The sequence below is a fragment of the Gopherus evgoodei genome, chromosome 5 (assembly GCF_007399415.2).
Source record: "Gopherus evgoodei ecotype Sinaloan lineage chromosome 5, rGopEvg1_v1.p, whole genome shotgun sequence".
Classification (NCBI taxonomy): Eukaryota; Metazoa; Chordata; order Testudines; family Testudinidae; genus Gopherus; species Gopherus evgoodei.
The window spans coordinates 73,533,960-73,561,925 of NC_044326.1; the positions used below are offsets into that span (position 1 = coordinate 73,533,960).

Consider the following 27,966-nt stretch of genomic DNA (forward strand, 5'->3'; position numbering starts at 1 on the left):
ATTGCCCGTAAGTTTCTACATCAGAATCACAGAAAGTTCAGTTGAGTATACCAAGGAGAGTGTCACTTTCTGTTTCTCCTTTTGTCAACAAAAGAGAGGACAACTTTATATACAATATTATCTTCCTGAGAGATTGTGATTTCCTGTTTCTTTCTACCCTTCTGCAGAATAAGGGAGAAACTATAAAATAGGTTAGACCTAAAATTTAGATTTAGTAAAAAAAGGTTTCACATAATCTAACATTAATAGAAATTGCCGTTAATTTTTTTCCTTCTAAATTGCAACAAAAATATTCCCATGCATGTAAACATTTTCTTGCAGATCAAGTATTGCAGCATTGTGACAGTGTATGAAAGTGAAACTGATTCAAAATTAAACTTTTCATTTAAAGAGCAGAAATGATGAAAAAAATAGGTTTCTGTAATTCTTTCAGCTTTAAGAAGCTGAGTTCATTTTAAAATGGATGGTTTTGCAGCCAAAGCACAAGACTGGGATTCAAGAGTCCTGTGATCTAATCCTGCTGCAGACTTCTGATGAGTCACGTAGCTTCTCTGCTTCTTATTTACCTATGGCAAATATTCAGAAGGTCTTTAGTGACTTAGGAGCCTAAGTCCAATTTTCAAAAGTGACTTAGGCACGAAGGGTACATCTACATAGCAAAAATAGCAGTGAGTCTCAGAGTCTGGGTCAACTAATTTGGTCTCATGGGGCTTACACCACTGGGCTAAAAATAGTGTGTGTGTGTGGGAGTGGGGGAGGTCTCAAAGCCCAGGCTCCAGCCCGAGTGAGAACATCTACACTGCTATTTTTAGCCCCGTAACCTGAATTGACCTAGGCTCTGAGACTCGCTGCCATAGGTCTTTTCTTTCAGTGTAGACATACCCCAAGAAACCTAAGATCTGTTGATTATCAGTGAGATTTCAATGACTTCTGTATCACTTAGATCCTTTTTAAAATTTTGCCCGATTTACAAAATGGGGATGATAATCTACAGTATTTAAATAACCTTCATTATTTAAAATAAATCCCAAGAAAGATGTCAATAGCTGATTCTTAGACTACTAAGGTTTCAAAGACACTTAAAACAATCCCTTAACTGAAAAATTCACACAAGGTTTGGGAGAGTGGTGTGTCTGAACAACAGATGAACTTTCTCAAAGGTAAATTAGAGACTAATTTTATTTATGTCTTACAATGCATAGAAAAATAATTGGCTCAAAACTCTGTAGATGTGCACATGGTTAATCTGTAACCACATGCTTCCTATCAGCATTTCTTCCAATTGTTTGTTACACCCACTTGTTTTGTCTTGTCTTAAAATTAGATTGTAAGCTTTTTGAGGTAGGGATTGTGCCTAGTGCAATGGCCCTAATCCTGATGGAGCCTCTGGGCACTATTGTAATACAAATAATAAATTATCTGAGAAAATATGCCCAACCTCCCTGTTACATGTTATGTTTAAATACCGGCTGGCCATTGTTCAAAAGTTCTTCCTTGAAACGAAGTTTTCTTTCCAGGTCCTGTATGACAGCATCTTTTGTCCCTTGAATCTCTTCATCAGATGCTATCCTAGCAGTTCTGCCTGTTTTCTTTGGAAATCCCCTGCAACACAATACAGGAAAGTAATGGTTTTTTATTAAACCATTAAGACTTTAAAATTTCTGGGTAAAATCCTGCCCTTACTGAAGTCAATGAGTTTTTGACATTGACTTCAGTAGGGTCAGGATCTCATCTACCCTGTCCAAACTCATGAAATTCAAGCTGTGAACCGGATAGTCTTTTTTTTTTTTACACTATATTCTTCGTGTTGTTACCACAGTTATCAATAATAATGCCCAAGCTTATTTGAAGTCATACAATTATTCTTCTAACTCACTTTGTTGTGATCTGAGGGTCAGTTCTATGGCAAAAGTTTAAATGTTTGTTTTTGATTTTTTTCCTCAAGCATTAGTTCAAATAGGAGTTGAAATGGTGCTGAAGTGGGTGCCAACATAACACACACACAAAATAGCAAGCAAAGTTAGCAATGACAATACAACAAACATGATAACAGCTCCTGTAAAGAAGGCATGACTAGGTGAGCAAGAATGCAAGGGAAAGTAAGGTGTGCACTGTACATACTGTTGCCCCTTTTCGACCAGAATGGGTGGTCAAATGTCAGGGCCCTGCGGACATTCCAGTTGGAAGTACAAATTGATGGAGTCTGGTATTTTCTTTGATGCAACCTTGTTTATTTACAAAGAGGTACCAAGTTCTGCTTCTCCAAATGCAGGAGAAACCAAAAACAAAAGAAGCAGTTTCATAGCTTACAGTCCCCAGCCCTGTTTTGTCTTTGATCTCTAACTTTTTCCCAGGCCATTCCTCTGGGTCAGAGCGAATGGGTGACAAAATGAGATGAAGAGCTTGCACATTTCAGCACCTGTAGGGTTGGCAGAGTAAAGATATGTATTTAACAGGACATAATGAGGTCCTGCTGAAAGAGGGCAGAGTTGAAGATTTTCAGACGTCTGAGTTTTGCTTAACTGAGTATTCTACAAGGTGGTGACATACCACCAAGCAACTGTAACTCTGTGTTAATGTAGTGTTTTGCCAATGAATTGCCTAGGAAAAGTTATGTTATTGGTAGAAGTTAGTAGTCATTTAGGCAGCTGTTCATATCATGTCCCACAATTTGCATCCTGAAACAGCCAGCGCTGCCTCCCATAGGCTGGGCACCACCAGCCCAGCTTAAGCAGTCCCCCCAAGCTATGGCTCTGACCCATTGATTGTGTTCCCCGCTACAATTTAGCTCCACACACACACACACACACACACTGCAAGCAGAAGCTAGTAAAGTACAGATTTTCTCAAAAACCACCAATCCAAGGCTTGCCCACCACCTATTTCTATTTCCCACCCCTTCTGCAGCTGCAAGCCCTCTCCCTTTCCTGGTCTCTACTTCCCCTCAGAAGTCCTCTAGCTCCTCCCCATAACAAAAATGTTGGTTAGACTGCCTGCTGAGTATTCTACTGTGTTCACAGTAAGCCTCCCCATAAATTAAAAACACGTTACAACAGAGAACTCATGTATCAAGCAACATGAGCTATTAAACCTTTATTGTACAAAGTTTGGATTAGATACATCAATGGTGGGGTGTTCATGGGGGCAAAGGCATTAGCATGTTCCCTCAAACTACCCAGGCAAATATAAAATAGCTACATAGAAATGCTCTCATGACTTTTTCCTTTACTGGTGCATATGCACTGTAATCCTTCCAGACTGCAAATCTGCACAAGCAAAGAAGTGAACATCTCCTTAAATACCGTGCTCAGTTTAATCGCCCAAAGATTTAGTGGATGCCATGCACTGCCTTGGGTAAAACTGGACAGATTGAGTCCATTTTGACTCACACCACATCAATAGTTTGACCCCTGGCTCCACAAAAAAGAAATTTAAAAACTTTTTGGAAAATGTTTTGGAGGATCGAATGTCGCTTTAACTCCAGCTCATATGATCCCAAATTAGGATCACTAACCATATCCCATATTCTCCTGAGGCACACCAAATATCAAAGGAATCTGACATAGCATGTTGATTTTAGAAGACTTAGGGTATGTCTAGACTGCAATTAAAAGCCCCTGGCTTTCCCATGCCAAGTGACTCAAGCTCATGGGGCTCAAGCTAAAGGTCTGTTTAGTTGCAGTATAAATGTTTGGGCTTTGGCTGGAGCCCAGGCTCTAGGACACTGCAAGGTGGGAAAATCCCAGAGCTTGGGTGGCAGGCAGCATGAGCCTGAACGTCTACACCAAAATTAAACAGCCCCTTACTGTGAGCCCAAGTCAAGTGGCCCAGGATAGCCCTGGTTGTCTGTCTGTAGTATAGACCCCGTAGAAGGTCAACATTTAAGGAGAAGTTGTGATGCAATCTTAACTACAGTGGTGTAGCCTCAGCACTATAATTAACTCATGTTACCATTTGTGAATATATAGTGTGTAACAAAGTTTTCTCTTCCTTAAACAGCTGGAAAATGACATGGCAATACTGTTTCTGAAAGACTAGTCAGCCCCAGAACCTGCTTTTACACTGGGAAACTGAACCAGCACTGAAAGCACTTTTCAAAAGTGTGGCCTCATGATGGGAAAACAACTGTTTAAATGCTGGTATACAAAGAACAAAGCTGTTCTCCATACTATTGCAGAAAGCATGATCACGCTTTCAGAAAGTCTCAGTCCCAGGGCTGCCCAGAGGATTCAGGAGGCCTGGGGCAAAGCAACTTTGGGGGTCCCTTCCATAAAAAAAGTTGCAATGCTAGAGAATACTATATTCTAGTGGGGGCCCCTGCAGGACTCAGGGCCTGGGGCAGATTGCCCCACTTGCCCCCCACCCCCTGGGCAGCCCTGCTCAGTCCCACTATCTGGAGTGATTGCAAATGGTTTTGTCTAGTCTGCACTAGCATCAAAACCATTTTCAGTACTTGTACAAGGGATTCACTACTGAAAATAATGGTTAAATTTTCTAGTGTAGACCAGGATATACTTATTCAGTTTAAGCAGTGTGGAACTGAACACTTCGGTCAGTCTCTGCATTTTTAAAACAGTAGCATACCAGGATTCCCATCTACAGACTGATGAAGTAGTATAATGCCACTGTAACCTCTGATACCGGCTCAGTGCTGGATTTTCAACACCCCAGTTTTTGAGGGTTTTCAGATCTCTGATTTTGATGTAGCCCATTATAAAAAGAAACGCTTTGCAAAATATGTAACTAGATCCAGGTCAGATTCAAAACATCCATACACTTTGGGGTGTTTAGACCTGGGGTTTTGGTCCGGACCCATTTTTATTTAAAAGTGAAACTTTTCTCCTATTGTGAAAACATTATTGGGATGATAGCACAAACCAGGAGAACATGATTTCTTTCTCTTGCTAGGAACATTTAAAATTATTTGGAATTTAGGATTCACAGATGATAAAGATGGAAAAAGATTCCAATGGGGTTAGAGCATCTCAGTCCATCTTCCTGTCAATACATAACTAACTTGTCAGCTGCTGGTGCTGGATCTTTTAAAATTAATAATAAAATGGAGATACCAAGTATCAGGTAGTTACCTGAAAATATTTCTATCAACTGCAGTCATGTTTCCAGGATAGAGGGAGCAGGTCATTCCTCATATATAGTCTTGTACTATAATTTTAGTGTTTATTAAGCTGGTATAGTAAAAATGAACTGTCAGAAACCAATAAGGAAACAAGTGAATTGATGCAGAAGACTATAATTGGACTCTTTCTGCTTGAAACATTTTATATTCTGCTACTTGAAAGTAAATTAATAGAGTGGGGAAATAGATAGGTTACTGTTTAAAAAGGATAACATTTTTCACAGAAGCTGGTGACATACAGGCTATTTTGAGAAGCAAATCACAAGTGACTAATATACAGCAATACATTAAAAAAAAACCTTTCATATCACATGCTACAATGTCATATTTTAAATCACTAAATTCAAGAAGCAGCTTAGCAAAATATATCTAGGTCCCGATCATCCCACGCTCTATCTGGCACACACATGTCCAAAAAGGTATAAACTACAATAAGCCCAAGAAAGCTATGCGAGTTTCATGAAAAGAGAGGTGTTATGCTTCCCCCATGCCAGCACTATTTCAGTTTTGCACAGCACATGGGAGCTCGCATGGAAGGAGTGTGGTCATCCAAGGCTTAGGCTTGGTGAGGTCAAGGCAAGATAACATTGGTCCAGGAAAGTCTGCATACTGTTTTGGGCTGGGTAAAATGGCATTAAACCTATTGGCCGTAACCGCCACCTTTCATTTAAGATAGCGGTAAGAAAAACTACAGCACTTCTATAAAACAATAGCAGCCCCACCCAAAAGACAGACACACTTCCCAGAACAAACTCATGCCCAAAAACAAAGGCACATGTGAGACCACTCAGGAATTTGAACTATACGGGAGAGAGGGTTGGCTGAGTATTGGTTTTAATAGAGATGTGCATGTCAGAGAGAAAGAGCGAAACAGAAAGAAAGACACCACAGAAACAGACAGAGGCCCTGCATACACTGCAGGCACTACAGCTATGGCACTGTAGGAACTCTACCTCCATAAGCAATGGTAGCTAGATTGATTAGGTTGACATAGCTGTGGTGCTGAGGGCTGTGGATTTTTCACACCCCTGAGCACTGTCGCTATGTTGACCTAACTGTTAAGATTGGACCAGGATACAGAGAAGGAGCAGAAAGCCAGTGACAACCTGAACAAGCACTCAGAGCTCAGCCCTGAGAAAATCTTACAGAGCTTTTTGGCCAAGGCTGATTGAAAAGGAGTTGGAACTGAGAGCAAAGAAGCTATCTCCTATTTGATTCCTCCAGTGTTCAGAGAAACAGGCCTCTGTACATTCTTTGTAAACAAACAGAACTGCATCACAGATACCCATCTCACTCATCAATTTCTACTTGTAACAGAAACAACCTCCAGGGCCCTGATCTTTGGCCACATTCTTGAGTCAAAGGGGGTAACAATATGTTTATCAACAAAATGTATGTAGATTTATAAAACATTAATCAAATAATGAGGTAACTACTTTAGGCAACCTGCCTTTGACATATAAACTATAAAAAAATGTATACAGCTAGCAACCCTCAAAAGCCTTAGCAAATAGATATGCCTTATAACAATTCTGCACTGTTTTGGACTGGAGCTGGACAGAGAAGGGGAGATGAGAGCGCTGTGACCCCTCATGGAGATGATCTATTCCTGTTCCAAAGAGGATGGAGCTCAGCTGTTCTCAGTGGTGGCAGATAACAGAACAAGGAACAATGGTCTCAAGTTGCAGCAGGGGAGGTCTAGGTTGGATATTAGGAAACACTATTTCATTAGGAGACTGGTGAAGCACTGGAATGGGTTACCTAGGCAGGTGGTGGAGGCCCGGCTTGACAAAGTCCTGGCTGGGATGATTTAGTTGGCATTGGTCCTGCTTTGAGCAGGGGTTGGACTAGATGACCTCCTGAGGTCTCTTCCAACCCTGATCTTCTATGATTCTGTCCCCCTTTCTTAAATCACATTTAGGTACACCAAAAAAGTTACCTTTTCAAACACACATTTTTTGACACGAACTTCGATATGGCTACAAGAAAATGGAGAAAAATAGAAAGACGGTGTGTATGGTCATAAGGATGGTCAAGCTATTATATAGCAAAGACAGAAGAGAAACAACACTGCAGGGACCTTAGGGAATGGGAGAGACCCAGGAGACAAAGCTTTGGCCCCATTAGGGATTAGGTATGCCATTGCCACAAATCACTGCCCCTTCCCAGTGGAGCTCTGCCAGTGGCTACTGGTGCCCAGGGCCGCCCAGAAGATTCAGGGGGCCTGGGGCAAAGCAATTTTGGAGGCCCCTTCCATAAAAAAAATTGCAATACTATACAATACTATATTCTTGTGGGGGCCCCTGTGGGGCCCAGTACAAATTGTCCCACTTGCTCCCCGCCCCCCACAGGCAGCCCTGGGAAAAATAAACCTTCTGCATCTTGGCACAGACCCAGTATTGAGAAAACTTCTTTACAAGTATCACTGGTTCTCAGCATCAGCTAGTGCTAAAAGACACTAAAGCTCATTAAAAGGGTTGGACAAATATTTTCCATCAAAACTTTTTCTGGATCGAAAATGGGGGGATTTTAAAAAGCAGAAAAAAAATCACAGACAATGTCTGCTTTCTTTCAAAATTTGTTGTATTTTTTTAAATTGAAAAGCTGAAATTAGTCTGCCAAAACCTGAATATGGTTTGGGGTTTCAGAGTGTGTGGCCAAATATTTGCGGCTTGCTGTGTTTGATTGTTTAAAGAAACAATAAAAAAATTCTGCTTAAAAAAAATCCAAAATTTATAAGGGTGGGGAGTCTCACTCAGAGGTTTGCTATGTGAAAGGGGTCACCAGTATAAAAGTTTGAGAACCACTGAATTAACTCCTCTGGAGCCTCAGGGAATGTAGGGGAATGTGGGGGGTCTCCCTTGGTAGGGTTGGGAAGTATATTGCTCTTCTCATGTGATCCCTCCCCCAGTGGCTAATTTTAAATGCAGCTACCCTTCCCTGACATGAATCTCCCTATGGCACTGAAATTAAATATAGACTATAATTTGGCATTTGAGAAGTGAAAGGGATGGTAGCCCTAATGGAAAAGCTAAGAGCTTGGCTCTTCTGCAAGCCTCAAACTGCTGAATGAGCTTTAGGGTAGGGAAGGCTGTGCCTCCCAAACAGCCTGACCCTGCCCCCATCTGACCCCCACCCACTTCCTGCCCCTGAATGCCCGCCCCCCTCAGAATCCCCAACCCATGCTGCACCTTGTCCCCTCACCGTTCCCCAGAGACCCACACCCCCCACCACCACCCTGGGACCCCACCACTGCTCCCTGTCCCGACTGCCCCAATCCCTATCTAATCCCCACCCCCCATTGAGTCCTGACAGACTCCCCCCCACAATGCCCACAATCCAACCCCCCCATTCCCTGGCCCCATCCAACCTCTGTCCCCTCCCTGTCCCTGGGAGTTCCTGTCCTGCAGCCAACTCTCCCGAGCTCCGACCGCTTACCCCCCCCAGCTTCCCCATCACCAAGAGCCTCAGCCCATCCAGGAGCTTTCCTCAACAGAGGCAGTGTGGCCCCGGCAGGGCCCCTTGCTCCGCCCTGCTCAGAGACGCTGGTAAGGGGGCGGAACTGCGAGCTCCAGCAGGGCCTGAGCTCCTCCTTGCTCACTGCCACATGGTGAGGGGGCGGGGCTGCGAGCTCCAGGCTGAGCGCAGGGAGCTGAGCTCAGGCCCTGCTGGAGCTCGCAGCCCCGCCCCCTTACCACGCAACTCTGAGTGGGGCGGAGCTCAAGGGCCCCGCCGGAGCCACGCTGTGCTGCTGTCCAGGGATGCTGCTGGTTGTGCTGAGGCTCCGGGAGAGGGGAAGAGACTGGGTCGGGCTGGGCTGGGGAGGGAGCCCCTTTGGAGCCAGGGGCCTGGGGCAGATTGCCCCACTTGCCCTCCCCCTCTGGGCAGCCCTGCCGGTGCCCACTCATCTCATTCACCACTGGATTTACAGTCTACCCTCCAAGGCATGGCCCCCCGTAACATGCAACACCAGTTCCCCCCATGGTTGTTGCAATCAGTTCAGACCACCACCTCAAGTGATTACCATTCTACTGCTTTGGTTGTCACCCAAACCATCTATTCACTGGCTTTTGAAGTGGTTTCACCAACCCTATGTACTTATCTGGACATAGTGTGTCCTGAGAATTTTCTTCTTGTTCGTGGCTGCTCCCATGCCCATGTTTAGCCTATTCTAGGGAACAACAGACAAAATACTGCTAATTTATTTGTGCATTTGAATGTGAATTTTTTATCTAATGTGATTTTCAGTGCACAGTGGGAGGATTAAAGCTGTAGGACACAATAAGAACAGGCAGACTTAAAATATAGGTGCAAATAACTGTTAGGACAAAACTGTGGCTGAAAATTTTACGCTGTCTTTCAAAATCAGTCCAAAATTTCCACTGACTTCAAAGGGAGCTTCAAAGGAGCTCAGCACCTCCAAACCTCCCTCTTATTTAGGGGCCCAGATCTGGATTTAGATGCATAACTTCAAGCATATAAATTTGAATTCTTTTGGCCAGAGAGGGTGCAGGAAAACTTCCCATAGACACTCCACATATTTTACTTTTAATTATTTCACATGCAGAAACTTTTGAAAGCAGAGAATTTTGGAACCTTGGCTCAATTCCAGCCTATTTTGAATACTCTCTGTAACATTTATTTAGAAAGCAGGCCAAACCAGCAACACTTCATGCTTTGATTACAGTGTGCACATTGGATGGGATTCTTTCCACTCCTCCTTCCCACTGTTTTGACAGAGTAAACAAGGGCAACAGACTGGTGGTTGTTACAGTCCCAAGGATGTGTTCTTTTTTGCCATCAATGTTGCTTAGTTTCACAGAAATCCAAATGAACATTAATTTGATTCTCCTTTTATAGCCAATGCCTTACAAAAGTCTGTTCTGGCTTCTGGCACACAGCAAATTCCCATCCATGTAAAGTATTTTCAATTACTTTAAAATGTGGAATTATGGTAAGCATTGGTCACAAGCTTTGAAGCTGCAGCTGCACATAAAGAACAAATGTTTTTAGTTTGGTCTTGTCATACATATTATGAGGTTTTAACCCCCCCAAATTCAGCTCCTTTCAGTAGTACTAATTAAATGCACTTGATTTAATGAAGGACTGCCTACGGCAGAGTCTTGACTAAGGGATGATACCCTCAAAATGAAACAAAGGTAACAAAAAGTTCACCTACTTCCCCCAGGAAAGGATCTTAACAAGAAAGGCAAGAGACTGATTAAAAATCAGTCTTACCCATAGATCAGCTAGGATGAAACCAGGTATGTACAATACATATTTCCCAGCACATTTGAGCCTTTTTTCAGAGATTCAGCAACAAAAAGGGAGCCACTCACCTAAAAGACTGTCATATCACCCAAGACTGTCATTTCTGCAAGGCATGCAATTAAAAGGCATTTTCACCTAATAAAAACCACAACCATTTTTTTTTTTAGTTTCAGATCAAGCCCACTCCACTTGTGCAAATTACCAACTTACTTAGGTTTTCATATTGTCATTCATCACCACAAGTATCTGAGGACCCAATCAGTAAAGATATTTAGGCACCTAACTTCCATTGATTTCAATGGGAAGGAGGCTAAATGTCTTTGAAGATCTGGGCCTGAGTGCCTCCTATAATTGAGATTATGTCATATCCATTGTGAAACATTTTTCCAAGGACGGGCATACACATTTGATTTCAATTAAAAATCAAAAATTCAGCCCTTTCTGAAATTCTGGTAATCTAGGCAAAATAAATCTATTGTAAAGGTTGTGTTTGGAATGGATAGTCATGAAAATGAAGAAAATAATATAGCATTGACTAGAGCCAAAGGTAGAGAAGGAGGACACATGCGGATTTCCCTACTCAACACACCCATGGATCCTAGTCTGAAACACTCTAGTTATTGCAGTCTTGGGTCTCTCTTGAGCAGTGACTGACAAACGTGCCAAATACATGTGATGTGAACAAACATCCACTAGGGACTGACAGGAGGCCAAACTCAGTCATATTTGTGATTTATCCAAAATCAACCTTGGTCTCCAATTGTTGAAAGGTTAGTGCACTAAGCACCCCTGCCACCAACACACCATAACTTGTTTTTATATACAAAATCAATTAATATCTGAATAAAAAGAAAAGAAGCTCCTGTGACTGATTTACAGACATATATGTGACATCCCTTCATAAATTATTTGTCTGAAGTAAAGTTCTGTGCTTTGGCCAACAGGGACAACATGTAAAGGATACTAGCCAGGCTGGTAGGCCAAAAAAGCTACAAAACAAGGTAAATCAATCAGAACACACTCCCTCTCTCCAACAGAGTGCACGTGCATCACCGGTTTGTTTAGATTAGACTGACAGTAAGTGACTGGTCATTTTTAAATGTTTTGCATATGCATCTTCAGCAATCATTTGGAAAAAGAAATGGATAAAAAGCATCTGGAAAATAAAGCCTTCCAGATGCAACCACGGTTAAGATGCAGGAAGTCAGGATTTTGGCTACTGCACCAACCTCGAATGTCTTTCCCCTTGACGTAAAATTCTTGGTCTGTACTTTACTTAGCCTTGAGTAACTCACAAGTAAAGAAATTCTCACACTGAGAATAATGGATGTTTTCACCAGCAATTAAAAACAAACCAACAAAAAACAAAAATAAAAAAACCACAAACCATCACCACATTTCATTTGGGTCAAACTGAAAATGAGATTTTTTTGGAATTCTCAGAGTATCAAAAAGTAAAAAAGTTTAATTTGGGGTTGAATGAGACATTTTGTTCAACCCAAAACAAAACACATTTTATTTCAGCTTTAACCAGTTTTTAAAGATTTTTGTCTCGATTTATTTTTGGTTCAATAAAATTGAAGGAAATTTCAAAAAATTATCTCAAACCAAAATCTCAAAATGGTTTGACATTTTTGGATTTTTTTCCGAGAGTTATATGGTGACAGCATGTACATGGGTGGCTGTCCCTTATGATGCTCACTATCATCACTGACATATGCAGGGAACCTGGAGGTCAGTAAAACATTTGGCATATCAATAGTTACTGAGGCAAAGTTCAATGTACAGAATAAGACTGGAAGAGCTGACCAGCTGCTTTGGCTCAAGTAAAGGCAAAAACATTGCACTGTTCTCTCCTGTTCTCTCTCTTCCTTATCCTCATAATGCTTTGATTTATAGTTTTGAAGAGCATGGAAACAGCAATTACAATTAGCATCAGCAATGATGAAAAATATTGTTTATGTTAATTTTACAGAAGTGTTCCAAAGGGATGTTTTCTTTTCTCTTAAAAAGATTTAGTTAAATAGCAACAGCAAGTACAAAGTTAAGTCAACAGTCATGTCCTTTTAAAAACTCTGTGCATCATGATATTTTCCTCTGTTAGTGACCTAGGCAACATTACTGAAGAATGCAACTGCTTGAAAGAAAGAACTAGATATGTCCTATAGTCAAGATTCTTTTAAACTGATATATTCGTAACTGAAAATGCATGTTTATTCTACTTTGAAAGGGATACCATCTGTCATTGTCAGACAGTAATTCCATGCTTTCTTTCTAGTGGTTTACACTTTGCATTTATAGAATCGCTCTGTGGGCCAAAATTTTGCTGTCAGTGACACCCATCCAAACTTACTGACGTGCATGGGTGCAAATCAGAGAAAAATCTGGGTTTGTATCAAACTTTTGTTGTGATGGCTGATGAAACTTAGGTTCCAGCCTCCATACATTTCTGTCAGTAAACAAAACGGGCACAATTTTGGATTCTGTCAGTATGTGTATTTCCCCTTGAAGTTAATAGCTGAAGGCTGAGCTGGACCAATAAATACCTGAAGGCTGAGCTGGACCAATAAATCTACTAATACATAGAGTTCTTTAGAATAGGAAAAACAGAGACCCCCAAGAACAAGGATTGAGCAATAGGATATCGGCCAAATTCCAACTCAGAAATAAACAATATTCAGCCCCCATTATTTCTCTCTGAAATGTTAATTGACTAAAGCATTCTTCACTTCCTCTCTAAATGTTACTATACGGTGGTAAAAACAACTGTGTTCCATCCCAAATGTGGCTGCATTTGATGGATAGGTAAAGTGATCACTATGTCCCTCACTAGTCTCACTAGGTGAAAGTGTTAGTGACTGTAAAGTGGTTTGACCATCTTGGCAGCACTAAGTATTTTATTCAATTGACATTTTTTCTTAGTAAAATTGTGCAAATAAATATTTAATGATGAACCAGTACGAGGTGATCCAACCAGTGGCCTGACGGAAGGGGAGCCAAGTTGGGAGGAGGGGAAGTGTGGAAGGGAAGCCAGGCTGTGGGAGTGTAGAACAGGGAGAAGAGACTGGACTGTGTGAAATGGGGAGTAGAGCTGAGAGAGGGGAGTGTGGAAAGGGCTGGGACGCATAAAATAGAGAGCAGAACTGGCAGAGTGCTTGGGATTCCCTTGAGGGCTCTGGGATAGTCAGGCTGATGGTGGGGGAAAATATGAAAACATTATTGTTCAACTGCTGTTGAAAACAATTTGATTTTTGTTACTTCAAGCACTGCCCTTGCTTAATACCTTTGTAAAACAAACAAACAAAACAATGTGTACCATACAGAATGCCAGCACATGGTAGATCATAGAATCACAGAAAATTAGGGTTGGAAGAGTCCGGAAGAAGTCATCTAGTCTAACCCCCTGCTCAAAGCAGGACCAACTCCAACTAAATTGCAGTGTTTCTCACTCAGATTTGTCCCAGTGCCACATAGTCCCCTGCAGTTCAACTCCTCATGGAAAGCCCCAGCATACAAGCTGTAGCCCCCATCCCTGCAGCTGCCCCACCTGGGGCTGGAGGCTAGGTAAGTGCTGAGGCCTCCAGTCCCCTCCCCTCCCAGCTCACAGCACCAGGACTCCAGTAGGGGCTCACCTGTTGGGCAGGAATATGGGCACCCCAGCCCATCATACTCAGTAAGGGCGGTGGGTCCCTGGCCATGGGCTGCCTGCACTATTGTCCCAGGCATTGTCAGGAGGGGAGGAGGCAGCTGCTGGGTCTGTGCAGCCTGCGAGCTGGTTGGGTGTGGTGGGTGGGGGAGAGGTTGGATTCCCTGTCCTCTCACTTCATGGTTCCCTGTTTCTGCCTTCCCTAGGGTTAGTGCAGCTGGCACCCCATCCCTTCTCACAGGCATTGGGGACGGGGAATTTTACCTCTGCAGAGACAGTGCACTGACCACAGTGAAGCCCTGTCCAGAGTCTCCTCCCTGAGTCGGGAGGGGTAGGGACATGTGTACCATTTGAAATATTCCTGGGGGCACCCCTATCTTGAATATAGACATTTAATTTTATCACTTCTTAACCTTACACAGAAATGTTTTAAAGGCTAAATCCCAAATCCTAAAAAAAGATCTGATTCTAGAATCTGGAATATTTCTGTATATGGCCCATGAAAGTGCCCCAAAACTAGCATCTGGCCCACAGCATTGAAAAGGTCAGACCACTCTGAACTATTATATCCAGAACTGTTCTTCATTTTATCTGAATGTCAGACATTTGTGAAGTAGACCCAGAAATCTACTCAATTAGCTTTTTGTTGTTTTTCACAATTCTGGATAGTCAGACTATAAATCTATACATTCGCAGCAAATTAGTTCATCAAAACCATCCAACTAGAAACCATATCAAACAAACTGGTTCAGACATTGCTGCCAAACCCATAGCTTCTGGGGGCTCCCTAACTCATGGGAATCCTATTCCATTGTCATTTCAACCCATTGTGTTATTTCTTGCTCATATTTCCATGCCACGTAATTCATTCCTAGATTCATAGTTTGTATGGCCAGAAGTGACCACTGTGATCATCTTGTCTGACCTCCTGCATAACACAGGCCATAGGACTTCCGTGAATTAATTCCTGTTTGAGCTAGAGCAAACAGGAATGAGGGTATGGAATAAGAGTTGCTGTATGCTGACGTCAGACTCATGAGAGCTCAGGATGTCTCCTTTGATACTTTGACCTTATGTGGGCTACTTCAATCACATGTTCTCTTGCCTTCCGTTTTACAGGAAACTTCCATCCTTTTTGTCTGTAACCCATGTTTAATTTGTGCCAGGGCTTGACAGGGCTGAGTCTTGGCACCTCTAGGCTTGGCAGTTCATAGCCCCAGCACCTCTGGGCTTACTGCCTCAGTTATGAATGTAAAAAAAAAAAAAATTGCTTGAGCCCCAGCACCTCTAATTACAAATTAAGCACTGTCTGTAACCCTATCCAAACACCCCCCACCCCCCCAATCTAGACACATTACTTATTCTCTAGTCCATATTTGTACCCAGTTGGCACAGCAAATCCATTATGAGGAAATGGAAAGACGGCTGCATGCTCAACGGTGGCTATGAAATGGGGAACCCTATGAAATAGAGTTGTGGGGGGCTACATGCTTTGCTTGAACCTTGGATAGAGCTGGTCCAGAACAAGTAAGTATATTTCATGAACTTTTTTTTTAAATAAATGAATTTTTTCTCATTTAATTGAACATTTTCCATCATATTTTTGATAGATAAATTCCAAAACAATTTTTTGAACATTTTTCAAAAATTTTCAATTGTTTTCTTTCAGTGGGGGCGGGGGGAGAACACTTTCTGTATTTTATATTCTCCATTCACAATCGTTTCTCCCCAGTGGAAAATAAGTTAAAAAGTAAGAGAAAGTAGGATTTTGCCCACCAAAATGAGACAAAAAATTCCTTTTTTTTCCATTTTCAATTTTTAAAAATTTAATACTAAGACCTTCAACAAAAATATAACTAAATTTTTGAACATTTCAATTTAATCAAAAAGTTTTTTTCGATGAAAAAAATACCAAAATAATCCAGCCAGTTCTGAATCTGAATATAATATTTCTTCATTACATTCAAATGAAGAGCGCGTCAAAGAAATATTACAAATATACAGTATATACTAATGTGATCAGAACACCAAGAAGTATCACTTTTAAAAATATTCCACAAGAATTCCAACTCATCTGGATGACAAGTTATTTAGATTATATTACAGAGTCTGACACAAGACTAAGCAGTCTTTTTTTCAGATCTTTGACTACCATTGTCGCAGGAAGCCAGTACAGAGGCAGAAGAGGGTGAACTATCAATTGAAGACCATATACATAAACATGAGCTGTGAATATTTGATGTGGATATCTGTGGACAAATTGGAGAGAGTCCAGGGGAGGACAATGAAAATGATAAGGCGGCTGAGGCACATAATTTATGAGGCGAGGCTGAGGAAATCGGGTTATTTAGTCTGCAGAAGAGAAAAGTGAGGGGGGATTTGAGAGCAGCCTTCAACTACCTGAAGGGGGTTCCAAAGAGGATGGAGCTAGGCTGTGATCTCAGTGGTGGCAGATGACTGAACGAGAAGCAATAGTTTCAAGTTGCAGTGGGGAAGGTTTAGGTTGGATATTAGGAAACACTGTTTCACTAGGAGGGTGGTGAAGCACTGGAATGGGTTACCTATGGAGGTGGTGGAATCTCCATCCTTAGAGGTTTTTAAGGCCTGGCTTGACAATGCCCTGGCTGGGATGATTTAGTGGGTGTTGGTCCTGCTTTGAGTAGGGGCTTGGACTAGATGACCTCTTGAGGTCCCTTCCAACCCTGATATTCTATGATCCTCAAGCATACTAGGAAAGTGGCAAAGAAATACCAGCAATAAAAAGACAAGAGAGGGGAAAGCATTGAAAGTGACCATAAAGTTTGCTGCAAGAATGCTCTCTCTCTTAATAAAAGCAGTTGGTAAGAAAGGTAGCTAATGTAAAGTATTTAAAAAACAATCAAGGATCCAACCCTACTCCCATTGATGTCAATGGTAGTAAAAATCTATTTTAAAACTGAAATTCCATTTCTTTAGACCTCGGCTTATACTGGACTCTCCAATGTTGATAAAGATACTGCTCATTTCCATCTACAGAATGCTTTCCACACTTTAACTAGTTCATGTTCAGCAACTCATAATGTATCATTTATAATCCCATTTAATAGATTAGGAAATGAAGAAAGAGAAATTAAATGACTTGCTCATGATGCATGTCAGAGTTGAAATGACAAGTGCCCAATCTCGACTCCAAGTTCAGCACCCAGATGACCCCACTTCAGTGTCTTATCAAGGAAACAGTGTCTTCCTTTTAGAATGAACGGGCATCAATAGCAAGGTGATAGGAAGGAGTACAGGCCAGGATTGGACTGCTAATCATTCAGGCTTTTTCCCTTTTACAGACTGCAGAGCTGACCAACTTCTGCTCCTCCTACATCGCTGGAGCTGATTGGCAGTCAGTTAATTTTGCTCAGTCTAGTCTCATTTATACTACTAACTGGCTCCGTCTGTGGAGACCCATACAGGCAGGCAACAACCATGTACTGGAGTGAGTGGAGGGTGAGAGCTGAGAAAAAAAGCGAGTAAAGTGAAGAAAAGGGGTAGGAGAGATGGTCTAATTGTTGTGGTGTTAGCCTGGAACTTGGGAGACCTGGGTTCAGTTCCTCCCTTCACCACCAACTTGCTGTGTGACCTTGGGCAAGTCATTCAGCCCCTCTAGTGCTTGAGTTCTCCATCTGTAAAATGGGAGATATCCTCACAGAGGTGTTGTGAGAATAAATACATTAGAGACCAGGGAGTGCTTATGTACTACAGTAATGGGGATCTTAGAAAGATAGAGATGACAAAGAAGAAGGGAGGAGTGAAGGGGAAACAGAGGTGGTAAGAAGGGATGGGACAATAAATTAGAAATTTTGAGAAGATAGAAATATGGAAGTTGAGAGGCTGAAAGAACTTGGGGGAAGAAAGAAGAGAAAAAACACAGGAAAGAGTGGCAGGGTAGATAGAAGATGATGGGAATGAGAATACTGTTAAACAAGACAAAAGGGAAACAGACACTGAAAAAAACTAAGAAAGGATATGATAACATACAGTAACAGGAAAGAAGAAATTTGGTAGGAAAAGAGAAAAATAAAACTAAAAATTAAAGAGACAGAACAAGTTGATTTTTGAATTATGTAACAGATCTTTTAACATCATCAAATGTTATAATTAAGATTACAACGTTCTGTTTGCATTGCAGACAAATTCATTAATATCTTGGCGTAACTGACAGAATTTTTCCAAACATGCCTTAGGAGTCACACACAAACAGCTACACTGAGTTCTGGTGAAATACCCAGGGCAGCCTGGGACCTTTGTGGGCTGCATACACCCACCACCACCGACTGCCCCCTCCACCCCCACAAAAAAACCACTATTCCAGGGCTGCATGTACCTGCAAACCTGTTCCTGAACACATACTAGAACTGAGTATCACTATAGGAATGGAGACACTGGAAAGGAGGAGACAGCAAGGCAAACAAAACAAAGTTAGAGTGACTGCAAGAGTGAATGAAACTATTCATTTTCTCCTTAACTCTGTTTATTTTGTGATCAAATATCATAATTAAGACACAGGATGTAAATCTAGACAAACACTTTAAAAAAAAACAACTTATACCTGAATCACTACTCTGGTATCCATCTTATCTCTCCCTTGTCATCCATCACATACCTTGGAGTGAAATAACAGAAGTTCCTACTGCACCAAATCTATAGTTGAGCAAGTTATCTTGATACTGTGAACATGTTTAGAAAGCCCTTAAACAAAGTTATAAATAAGCCTTGGATCCAGCTATTCTCATTTTTTGTTCTTTAGCATTTCTCTTTGTTCTCCAACAATGGAATGAGAACCTAGTGCCAATGGAAAGACAAACTGAACTGCTCTGGGCTTTTGGCATGCTCCAGAACAATATTTTAGCCTTGCGGGGAGACAAAAGGGAGAGAAAATATGTGGAGCTGATGTAGTCTGTGGTGTTTTTCCTGTTTTTTAAACACAGTTCTTCCAAATCTCCAGCACCACGTCCTCTCTTCCCCACCCCGAGCAAAAAAAGATAACTAAATATCAGTAGGCCATTGTGCCCCTTCATTTTCCATCTCTGCAGGTTTGTTCCATAAGCAGAATACAGCATGAGATTTCTGATCAGTGTCTTCTTCCCTGACATTCCTCCATGTACAGAAATCACTAGACTCAGAGGCCAAGTATCACCTTATGAAAGTGACTGCAAGACTTCTAGCCCGAAGGGAAATTTCCTTGCAATTCCTTCCACTGATTCAAGAATCAGTCATTCTCCCACCCCCTCTCAGCTAGCCACAGTGCAGAGAGCCAAAAAGCTATAAAATGGAGAAGCAATAAAATTAAATGTAAGAAGTTCATTAGTTGTGTATACTCACGGAGGCATAACACCTTTTGGAAGTCCTAGTGCATTGACAGATATAGGCGGTGGCTGGGATGGTAACATGGAGCTGAGGAACGCTGCTGGAGACTGGCTGGAGTTAGAGAATCTAGCAGTTGGAGAAAGACTGCGGGAAGGTGAGGAAACTGAGGAAGGGAGAGGAGGAGGAGGGGGTGGGAAGGAATCAGAAACTGAAAATGTTGCAGTTGGACTAAAGACTGGTGGAGGTGGGGGAGGAGGCGAAGAGGAAGATGGAGACCACAGGTACTCCCCTTCCGGAGCAAATGGCTGGGAGAAAGGGGGAACAGGTGCTCTGCCAAATTGTTTCTGAGAGGCAGTTGGAGACATAGGGGACGGCAGGCTGGATGTGGAAGAGCCAGATGAAGGAGTTACATAACCTGAAGCAGGGCTGATGTTCTGAGCAGCAATGAACTGTTTAGGCCGGGCATAGCTGAAGGTGCTGGATGACTGCATGGTTGGGGAAGTGTGGGAGTTGAGAATGCTCATTTGCACCGGAGAAGTGACAGACTGGCTGGACAACAGCTCCTGGAAAGAAGGGGGAGGAGGAAAAGGAGGAGATGGCAGAGGGTTTTGATGTTGCTGGTGGTGATGGTACCGCTGGCCACCTTCTTGTTCCAGACGAATTTGGTTCTGCAGTTGTTGTAGTTTTAGAGGGTCCCTGCATGAGAAGAAAGAAAGTTAATCAGAGGGATGGTGATGGGAGAGGAGAGGATTAAAATAAAGAGACAACCTCATTATCTAGACACTGAGCTCCATTTTGTCACCTGGAATTTTAGAAGCCAATGGAAGTCAGAGCTATTTGCATATCGGATCCTTAAGTCTATCCCCTTGCCAGCAAAGTCCCTGCAAGAACACACATCAGATATTCAACAGCTGCAACACTTAATTATAGCTAAAGGACCATTTGTAAGCTCTCTAATTAATAAAGACATGAATCCCTGCTGGGACGGAAAACCTCAATGAAGTCGGGAGATTTGGTTTGGATACTTATTTAATGCTTTTCCCAACAGATTCAAACCTTTTTGGTCTGGAGATTGGGATGGCAGATTTCCTGTAGTTCCCTATTTCATCAGACCTGCAAATACTGCAAGTCAAGTCCTTTTTGTGATCTTCTTAGTACTTTTATTTTCAGCTGATGCCACAATAGAAATTAAAAATCTTTTGAATTTTAAAAAAGGTTTGACTTTTATTTGGGTGCCGGTGGATCATTTGTTAATTTTATTTGAACTTAATATATTAATTGCAAGAGTCCTAGTATTAAGAGTCACTTTTTAAAAAAGGGCCTCAATTCTGTCTCTTACACTATGGTGTTCAAATATCTAAACAACTGCAGCCACATTCAGGTTGCTAGAAATCTAAATGCCCTAGTTTGTGCCTGCTGTTAATCATGTGTCATTCCCATGAGGTGACAGACATTTGACAGTTCTGTCAAACCTTCCCACACATTTGTGAGGGAGTGAATGAAATTTCCCCCATAATTTTCTGCAACATAGGGAAAAGTGAACTAAACTCCGTACCAGGAACCATGAGTTTTAGTCCCAGCTTTTCCACTGACAGCTGTTAATACAGCTGTACTCGTCAAAACTTTTATTCTTAACCAAGCCTCAGAACCCGACCATACCAGGAGGCAACTGAGGAACTGAAGTGCTAGGGCTCTGCTAACTGGACTCATAGCACCACACCAATGGGAGATAGGTTTATTTATTATAAAAATACAGAACTTCTTCACATTCACATAACTGTAAAGACTGTAGGTTTGACATTCAGAAGTGCTGAGCACCCAGAACTCCAAATGAAGTCAACAGGAACTATAGACACTCAACATTGATGACAATCAGATCCTGTACATATTTTTGCTTATTGTACAATTGCTTAAATGACCATTTACATTACACATTGAAGGAGCAATTAACAGGAAAGCAGTACTTCTATAAAAAAAATATCGAGACTAAGGACCATTAAGGTAGTTTGTGAATCTCCTTTAACAATCCTGCTTTAGCAGCACTACAACCTCAATAAGGCCCCTATCCAAAGCAGAGATCAAACTTTGCTGTGTGTGGTCTTGATTCTAAAACTCATCTGTTTTACTGGCTTGTCCCAGCTGGGAATTGTAACTTTGTCTCAATACTCCAGATGTCCTTGTGGTTTTATGTGCAGATGCACCTTTTCAGTATATTTCACATATACTTTACAATATTATATACAGTGTGTCATTTATCATATAATTTAGGTCACTATTTAACCAGAGATTTTACTGCAGAGTCTATTGAATTCATGGAATATGTATGTATGACAAACACCATAATGGATGCATACTTTTGGTATTAGAAATGGATCATGTCATAGTTACATTTGTAACCTACTTTCCATTATAAGATTCATTTTGATACTCCTGCTCCACAGAGTACTCTGAAAATATTTTCTGCCCTGAAATTTCACGTGTGGTGTCTAGAAAAGGAGACTGTTTGGCTGTAAAGAGGGGGAGAGAGGGTTAAGATTAATCACACAAGGTATTTTGAGACACAGTATTGAAAAAAATCAACATTTTGAAGGGTCTGACTGTTTTGTAAAACCATATCACAAAGCTACTTTGGTCGAGAAATGAGAGTTACCCCACCTACAGTACATACTTTGTTAGTAGCAGATTAGCTCTTTTTTACCAGACTGTTTTCAATGTAGTTGTGTGAAACATTTTGAAGTTATTCACTACAGATTTCTGAATATTCATTCTTTGAATGTTGACCATATAGTTTCCTCCTGAGTTCAGACTGTTTTGATGTTAGGTTTGGGTTAAAGCTGGTCTTCAGTTTTTATTATACCCTTTGAATGTCCCTTACCCTGAAAGAGCTATTGCTTGAGCTATTTTGCATTGAGGCTTTCTTTTTAGCCCATACGGTCATCTGACCCTCCCAGTCAATGGCAGAGTTCCATCAGCAATACCAAACCATCTTGGATAAATGAGCAAAAAAAATATATTTTTTTTAATTTTGGGGTTTTCCTTTTTAAGTTTGTCCCTTCCAGATTGTGCATTTTAACTATTCTTGGGCACATTGTCTAATGGTCATGGAAGAGTTTTAACATATTTTTACTTTCATTTTCATATCAATTTTACTTTATGTTCCTCATCATTTATATGTGCTGTAGTGAGACTAAGGCCACAAAAATAAATAGAAATGTACCTCACTACATATTCTGTGCCAGGTATGGAAGAAATTTAACAATCTCAAACACAGACTTTTCACCAAGCATGTGCCATAACAAAAGGTATCTGCGCTGTCTTGAATCTTTTTTATTTTAAATTACGAAGTCATGTGTTCATGTTTCAAACAGTGGCAGAACATAGCAGTGACCATCTAGGGCCTTGTTGATGCTAATTACTACTGGTTTTACAGCAATTGCTGCTACATGATGCAGCTATATCAGTGTTAGTAATGGTGGAAGTGCTAGTGTAGCCCAGGATCAGGCATAATACCAGGGTGTTATGAAAATCTACATGTTGGGTAAAGGTAAGACCCTACTCTGAGCAGGTTTTCATGACACAATGGTAAAAATGCATGATCCCTGTATTAGGCATCTTTGCAGCTATTCTGTTGCTGTAAGACAGGTACTAAGTTTTCTAGTGCTAGACACATCCTAGAGTAATGTCAGCCAGCATTTTTCAAAAAAAATCCCATTATTGCTGTTGCACTGGTGCTAATAATGTTGGGAGCGTGAGGGTGGAGATGGGGCAGTGATGTTTAGCACTGTTGCACCACATCATCTAATCTTACTCAGTGCAAATCTAGACACAGTAGTTAAAAATACTCCTCCTGTGGCCAATCTGTACCAGTGCTTCTTCCTTTATTAGCAGCAATAGTGAAGCAACTACAAGATAAAGAAAAACTTCAGGGACTAGGAGGACACACAAACAATACTAGTTTAGTTATAGCAACATGATCCTATCTCAGCCAACTAAGGTGTGTTTAGTAATCCAGGGTGATAGACAGACACACTTTCATAGAACTGGACACATTTATTTTACATCTACTTCTTTAAACACAGTGAAAAAAAACATAACATCTTCACATACTTATTTTTATTACTTATTTGAGGTTTACCTACAGTTTTCTCTAACAATTAATTACAGAAACTAAAAAATCAAAAGTAACTTCTGAATAAAATTCACTCAGTGAAAAGGCCAAGTTGACTATAAAATAATCACATTGGAGGTAGAGGGGAAATGGAGATTCAGCAAGTCATTTGAACTCAGACGTGACCATTTATAAAGGGATTTCAACAGCTTTATTCTCATATTTGTCAGTTATTTCCTGGCCTGCTGTTGGAAATTCTTGCTATAGATTTGCACATGTATATATCTCTGCCTAGCTGGACAAAAATAAGACTTCTAAGCCAACTGAAAAAACATATTTACAGTAACAGTGAGTAGCAGTAACATATTAATATGAACAAGAGCACGGGCCTAAACAACAACAGGGAAAAGCTGTAATACATTATGAAGGTAATTCAGTTCTTAATGTGAGTGTGCATATTATTACCCTGTCCACAATACTTAATTTTTGCCAATTTACTATAGACATAGTGCAGTAATGTTATGACTTTTCTACATAACATGTATAAACTACTGTTCTATTCTACAGGAGCTAGTTTCTGCTGTATCTATTTCAGAACCATTTGGAGAAGAAGTCTCAGCTCTTAATAACAGTGTCTAAAATGATAGCAGAAGCCATGGTCCTTTTTCACCTCCATTACTATGTCTTTCCTGGATTGTCTTTCACCTGCTGTACAACTCTGTCTTGAAAGAGAGAGACTGGGGGAGGAAGAAACTCAGCTTGCATTGCTTCTAAGAATTAGGATTTATGTTCTTCACACCACTAGTAGTTTCTAATGATAGAGATGTGATCATCTTGAGGCTGGAAATATACTAGCTTCTGGGAACTGTGTGTGCTCCAAGTTGTCACTTTTTTCTTTTATACCTCTGAGTACTGAAGAGTTATAATTAACGGTGGGAATTCTTACACTCTCTGTAACTAAGCAATGCTTTATTTAATGTACATATACTGAGCTTCAAGAACAGATTATGTCTCAGATATTTCTACAACTTTGTTTTCCTTTTTGCCCCTTCCAAGACAACTTACTGAAATGAAAGAGACATCTAACTTATAAATAAGTATAATTATTTTATTGCCTTGCTTAATGAAAATTTGTAGCCGCAAAGCTTATGGGAACTGGAGTCTGACTACTCTAATTGCCTAGGAGGACTGTTTTCCCATTATGAAGTTAGTGAATCCCTCATGCCAACATCAGAGCTTTCTTCAGACAACAACTGACAACCACAATATACATACCAATCTGCACCAACTATTATAAATGGCTCAATACTGATCTCAGGTATTTGGGTGGATGTTCCTTATAATTACATGTGGTCAGCTCACTACCTGTGTACATTTATGCATACTGGTAGTAGGTGGTTGAATACAATATGAAAAAGAGCATCAGACATCAAAAATGAGCTTTATGTATAGAATCTTTGGTCCAGGAGACATACATTGACTAGAGGCCAAGATTAAACTAGTGACTAACACTAACAGTGGGGAGGCAGTATAGCTAGCAGATAGGGCACTATAGGAGAACTCAGGACAGCTGAGTTCAATTCCCATTTCTGCCAGTGGCCTTCAGGGTGACCGTGGACAAGTCACTTCCCTCCATGTGACACATTTCCACATCTGGAAAAAAATGGGAACAATGATACAGACTAAAGTGCTTTGAGATCTACTGATGAAAAGTGTGATAGAAGAGGTAGGTATTATTATTACTACATGATGTAAATGAACTGTACACAAAACGATAGGACAGTACTTTACCTGGTAAGGCAGCCAGCAATTCTGCTTTGCCTTCTCCCTCTCAGAAAAAGAACAGTTACTGACCCTACAGTAGCTGTGGTTCTTTGAGATGATGTAATCAGTGGGGATGTACATGTGCCTCATGCATACGAGATTAAACTCTTTTGCACAGCAGGTCTGATGAACAGATATTCCTGAACAATATTTTCCTGCTTTGTTTCAGGGCTTCCTGGACTTGCCTAGAGCAGTCTTTGTCTGTGGTACTGATCCAGCCAACAGCCATGCTGATAGGTGCAGTGACTTTGGGTCTGTGTGGAGTATCTGTTCAAGGTGCTGTGAAATCAGATCTGGGCAGTTGGAAGCTGGACAGGTGTTTGGGTGGACATCTGTGGCCTGTCTTTCAACCAGAACTGCTTTGGACAGTAAGGACTACAAGGATGACTGTGGCTTTGTCTCATTTGATCTTGGATATTATCTTGGGGAATCAATAGAAAGGCACAGAGAAGGCCTTAAGACCAGTGTAGAAGATAGGCATCTGGTATCTATTCAGATTTGTGCCCCTCCAGAACAAAAGTTTTGGCACTTGGCATTGTTGATGATGGTAATCAGGTCTATCATGGGAGATACCCAATGAAGGAATACTGGGTCTCTAATGGACCTCCATAGCAACTATTTGAGGGGAAGAGCTGTGAACAGAACTCCTTTATGTACATTCTTGGGTTCCTGCAACCATCTCAGTGACAATCTGAGGCGGGATCAGGTCTTTCTTGTTCATTTGGTGTTTTGCTGGGGAATAGAGTAATCTGAGCCAGAGTTCCATCATAGAGCCAATAGAAGAAGCTTGGAAAAGTGTATAATGTAAGTGTATGCACACATATGGCTTAGCTGCCCCAGATGAGTCCATACCATCATGGTAGAGTCTGATTTCATTTCATGTACTATTGATTGCATGAACAAAAACCTGTCTTTAGGAAGATATGCTCTTGTGGACCCAGAGTCAATCAAAGCTTCTATGAACTTTATCTTCTGTGATGGGACAAGGGATGATTTTTCATAGTTCACCAGGAGGTCTATCTAGGCGAACAGGGGAAGAGCATATTATAGGTTTGGTGCCATCTTCTGCTGCTTTATGTAACAGAAATAGTGTGACCCTCTTCCAGGTGAGAAAGTCATATATAGTAAACAGGGCCTTGTACTTTTCATCTTGGAGATGCAGTGAGGGAAATTAATATACCTTGCGTCCAAACAGACCCAGCTTCTTAGGATCTCTGTTCTTCGACAGGCCTTTTGTGGACTTGAAATTTTCCTGTACTGCCAAAACAACCAGAAGCCCTCAAATTGGGTGGCCATAGAAGTATTCAAATCCCTTTGGAGACATCTGTACCTCTTCTCCACTAGTTTAGAAGTAGGAGGAAGAATGGCCAGGGTTTGGTCAGCTGCAGGACCCTCTGATTGAAAGGGAGTGAGACCCTGGGCTGGAGTTGCAGTGCTTAAAATATAAAAAAGTTTGTGGGATTTTTCCTGTATCAATGTCATTTCAATGTTTGTAGTCTCTGCAATGTGAGACAAAAGATCCTGGAATGCCTTGAAGGCACTGAGTGCTGGCTGGCTGTGGGACATGCACCACCACTTCATCTGGTGAGGATGACATCTTGTGTAGAGATAGGGGTCAGTTGTTGATGTCCCTCCATTACCTCTTGCTCATGGGGGCCATTGTCCAGCTCATGTCGGTGGCCTGGCTAATGATGTCATTAAGGAACAGGATCTCCTCCTCTTTCTGGATGTATCAGAGGGATATCTGCTCCCAGACCCGAATTATGATAGTTCTCAGTAGGGCCGATACAGTCCTGGTGGCATGCTGTAGGGACATCAGCTTGCTAGAAACTGATTAGTTTGGTGCCGCTCACCCTCCAGCTGAGATGGAACTCTAAATGAAAGCCACCTGGTATGCTCCTTAAGACTGCTTTCAAAAGGCAGGGGTCAGGGATCCCTACTCAACACTGGAGAAAAGGAGTAGGATGGTGAAGTGAAGAGCTCTTCTTTCAGTGGTGGTGCTGTATGCGGACACAAAACTGATATTGACCCTGGTTCTAGTCACTGCGTGGTGTGGAGGATATCTCTGCAGGGAACATTGAGTCTTGCAGGATGCATCTCACATCATTGCCAGGCTCATTCATGGGTATCAGTACTGGGTCTCATTTTCTGCTGCATCTCTTCAGTTTTGGTGGAGGGCTTGGAGGTTCTGCCTTTGGATGAACTGTCTCTTCGGGACTATGCTCCCTGTTTGAAGCTATGTTTCAGCTCCCTCCAGCTCAGTCTCTTGATATCACCTTTTCATGGGCAAAGGTTCTGATTTTGCTGCTGAGGTTATCAGCTGGCAGCCTGTGACAGGGCTGTTAGCATCAAGGCTGCCGATGCGGAGACTGTCAGTGCTGAATTGGTCAGCGTGGAAGTTGCCAGTGCTGGCTTTGTCAGAGGTGCCTCTCACCCTCTTTTCTCTGCCTAATCCTGGGGTATAGTGTCTGTTCGAGGCATAATTGGTTGAAGCTGGTTTGTCTGGCCACATTCTGGTACTTACTACCCTCTCTGGGCCCAAACTGACTCACAAGGACTGCTCTAGCAGGTGTAACTTGAGCTGGACATCCCTCGATTTGTAGGTTCTTGTGGAGATTCACTTGCACACAGAGCACCTATCTG

The 27,966-nt window shown here is 41.5% G+C and overlaps 1 protein-coding gene across 1 annotated transcript in view; it reads right to left on the reverse strand.

Moving 5' to 3' along the window:
* Positions 1-27,966, reverse strand: part of PALLD (palladin, cytoskeletal associated protein) — a 340,242-nt gene that overhangs the window by 52,272 nt on the left and 260,004 nt on the right. The window contains 2 exon segments of the mRNA XM_030563213.1: positions 1,467-1,602; positions 19,407-20,087. Of these exon segments, the coding sequence (XP_030419073.1) occupies positions 1,467-1,602; positions 19,407-20,087 (817 nt within the window).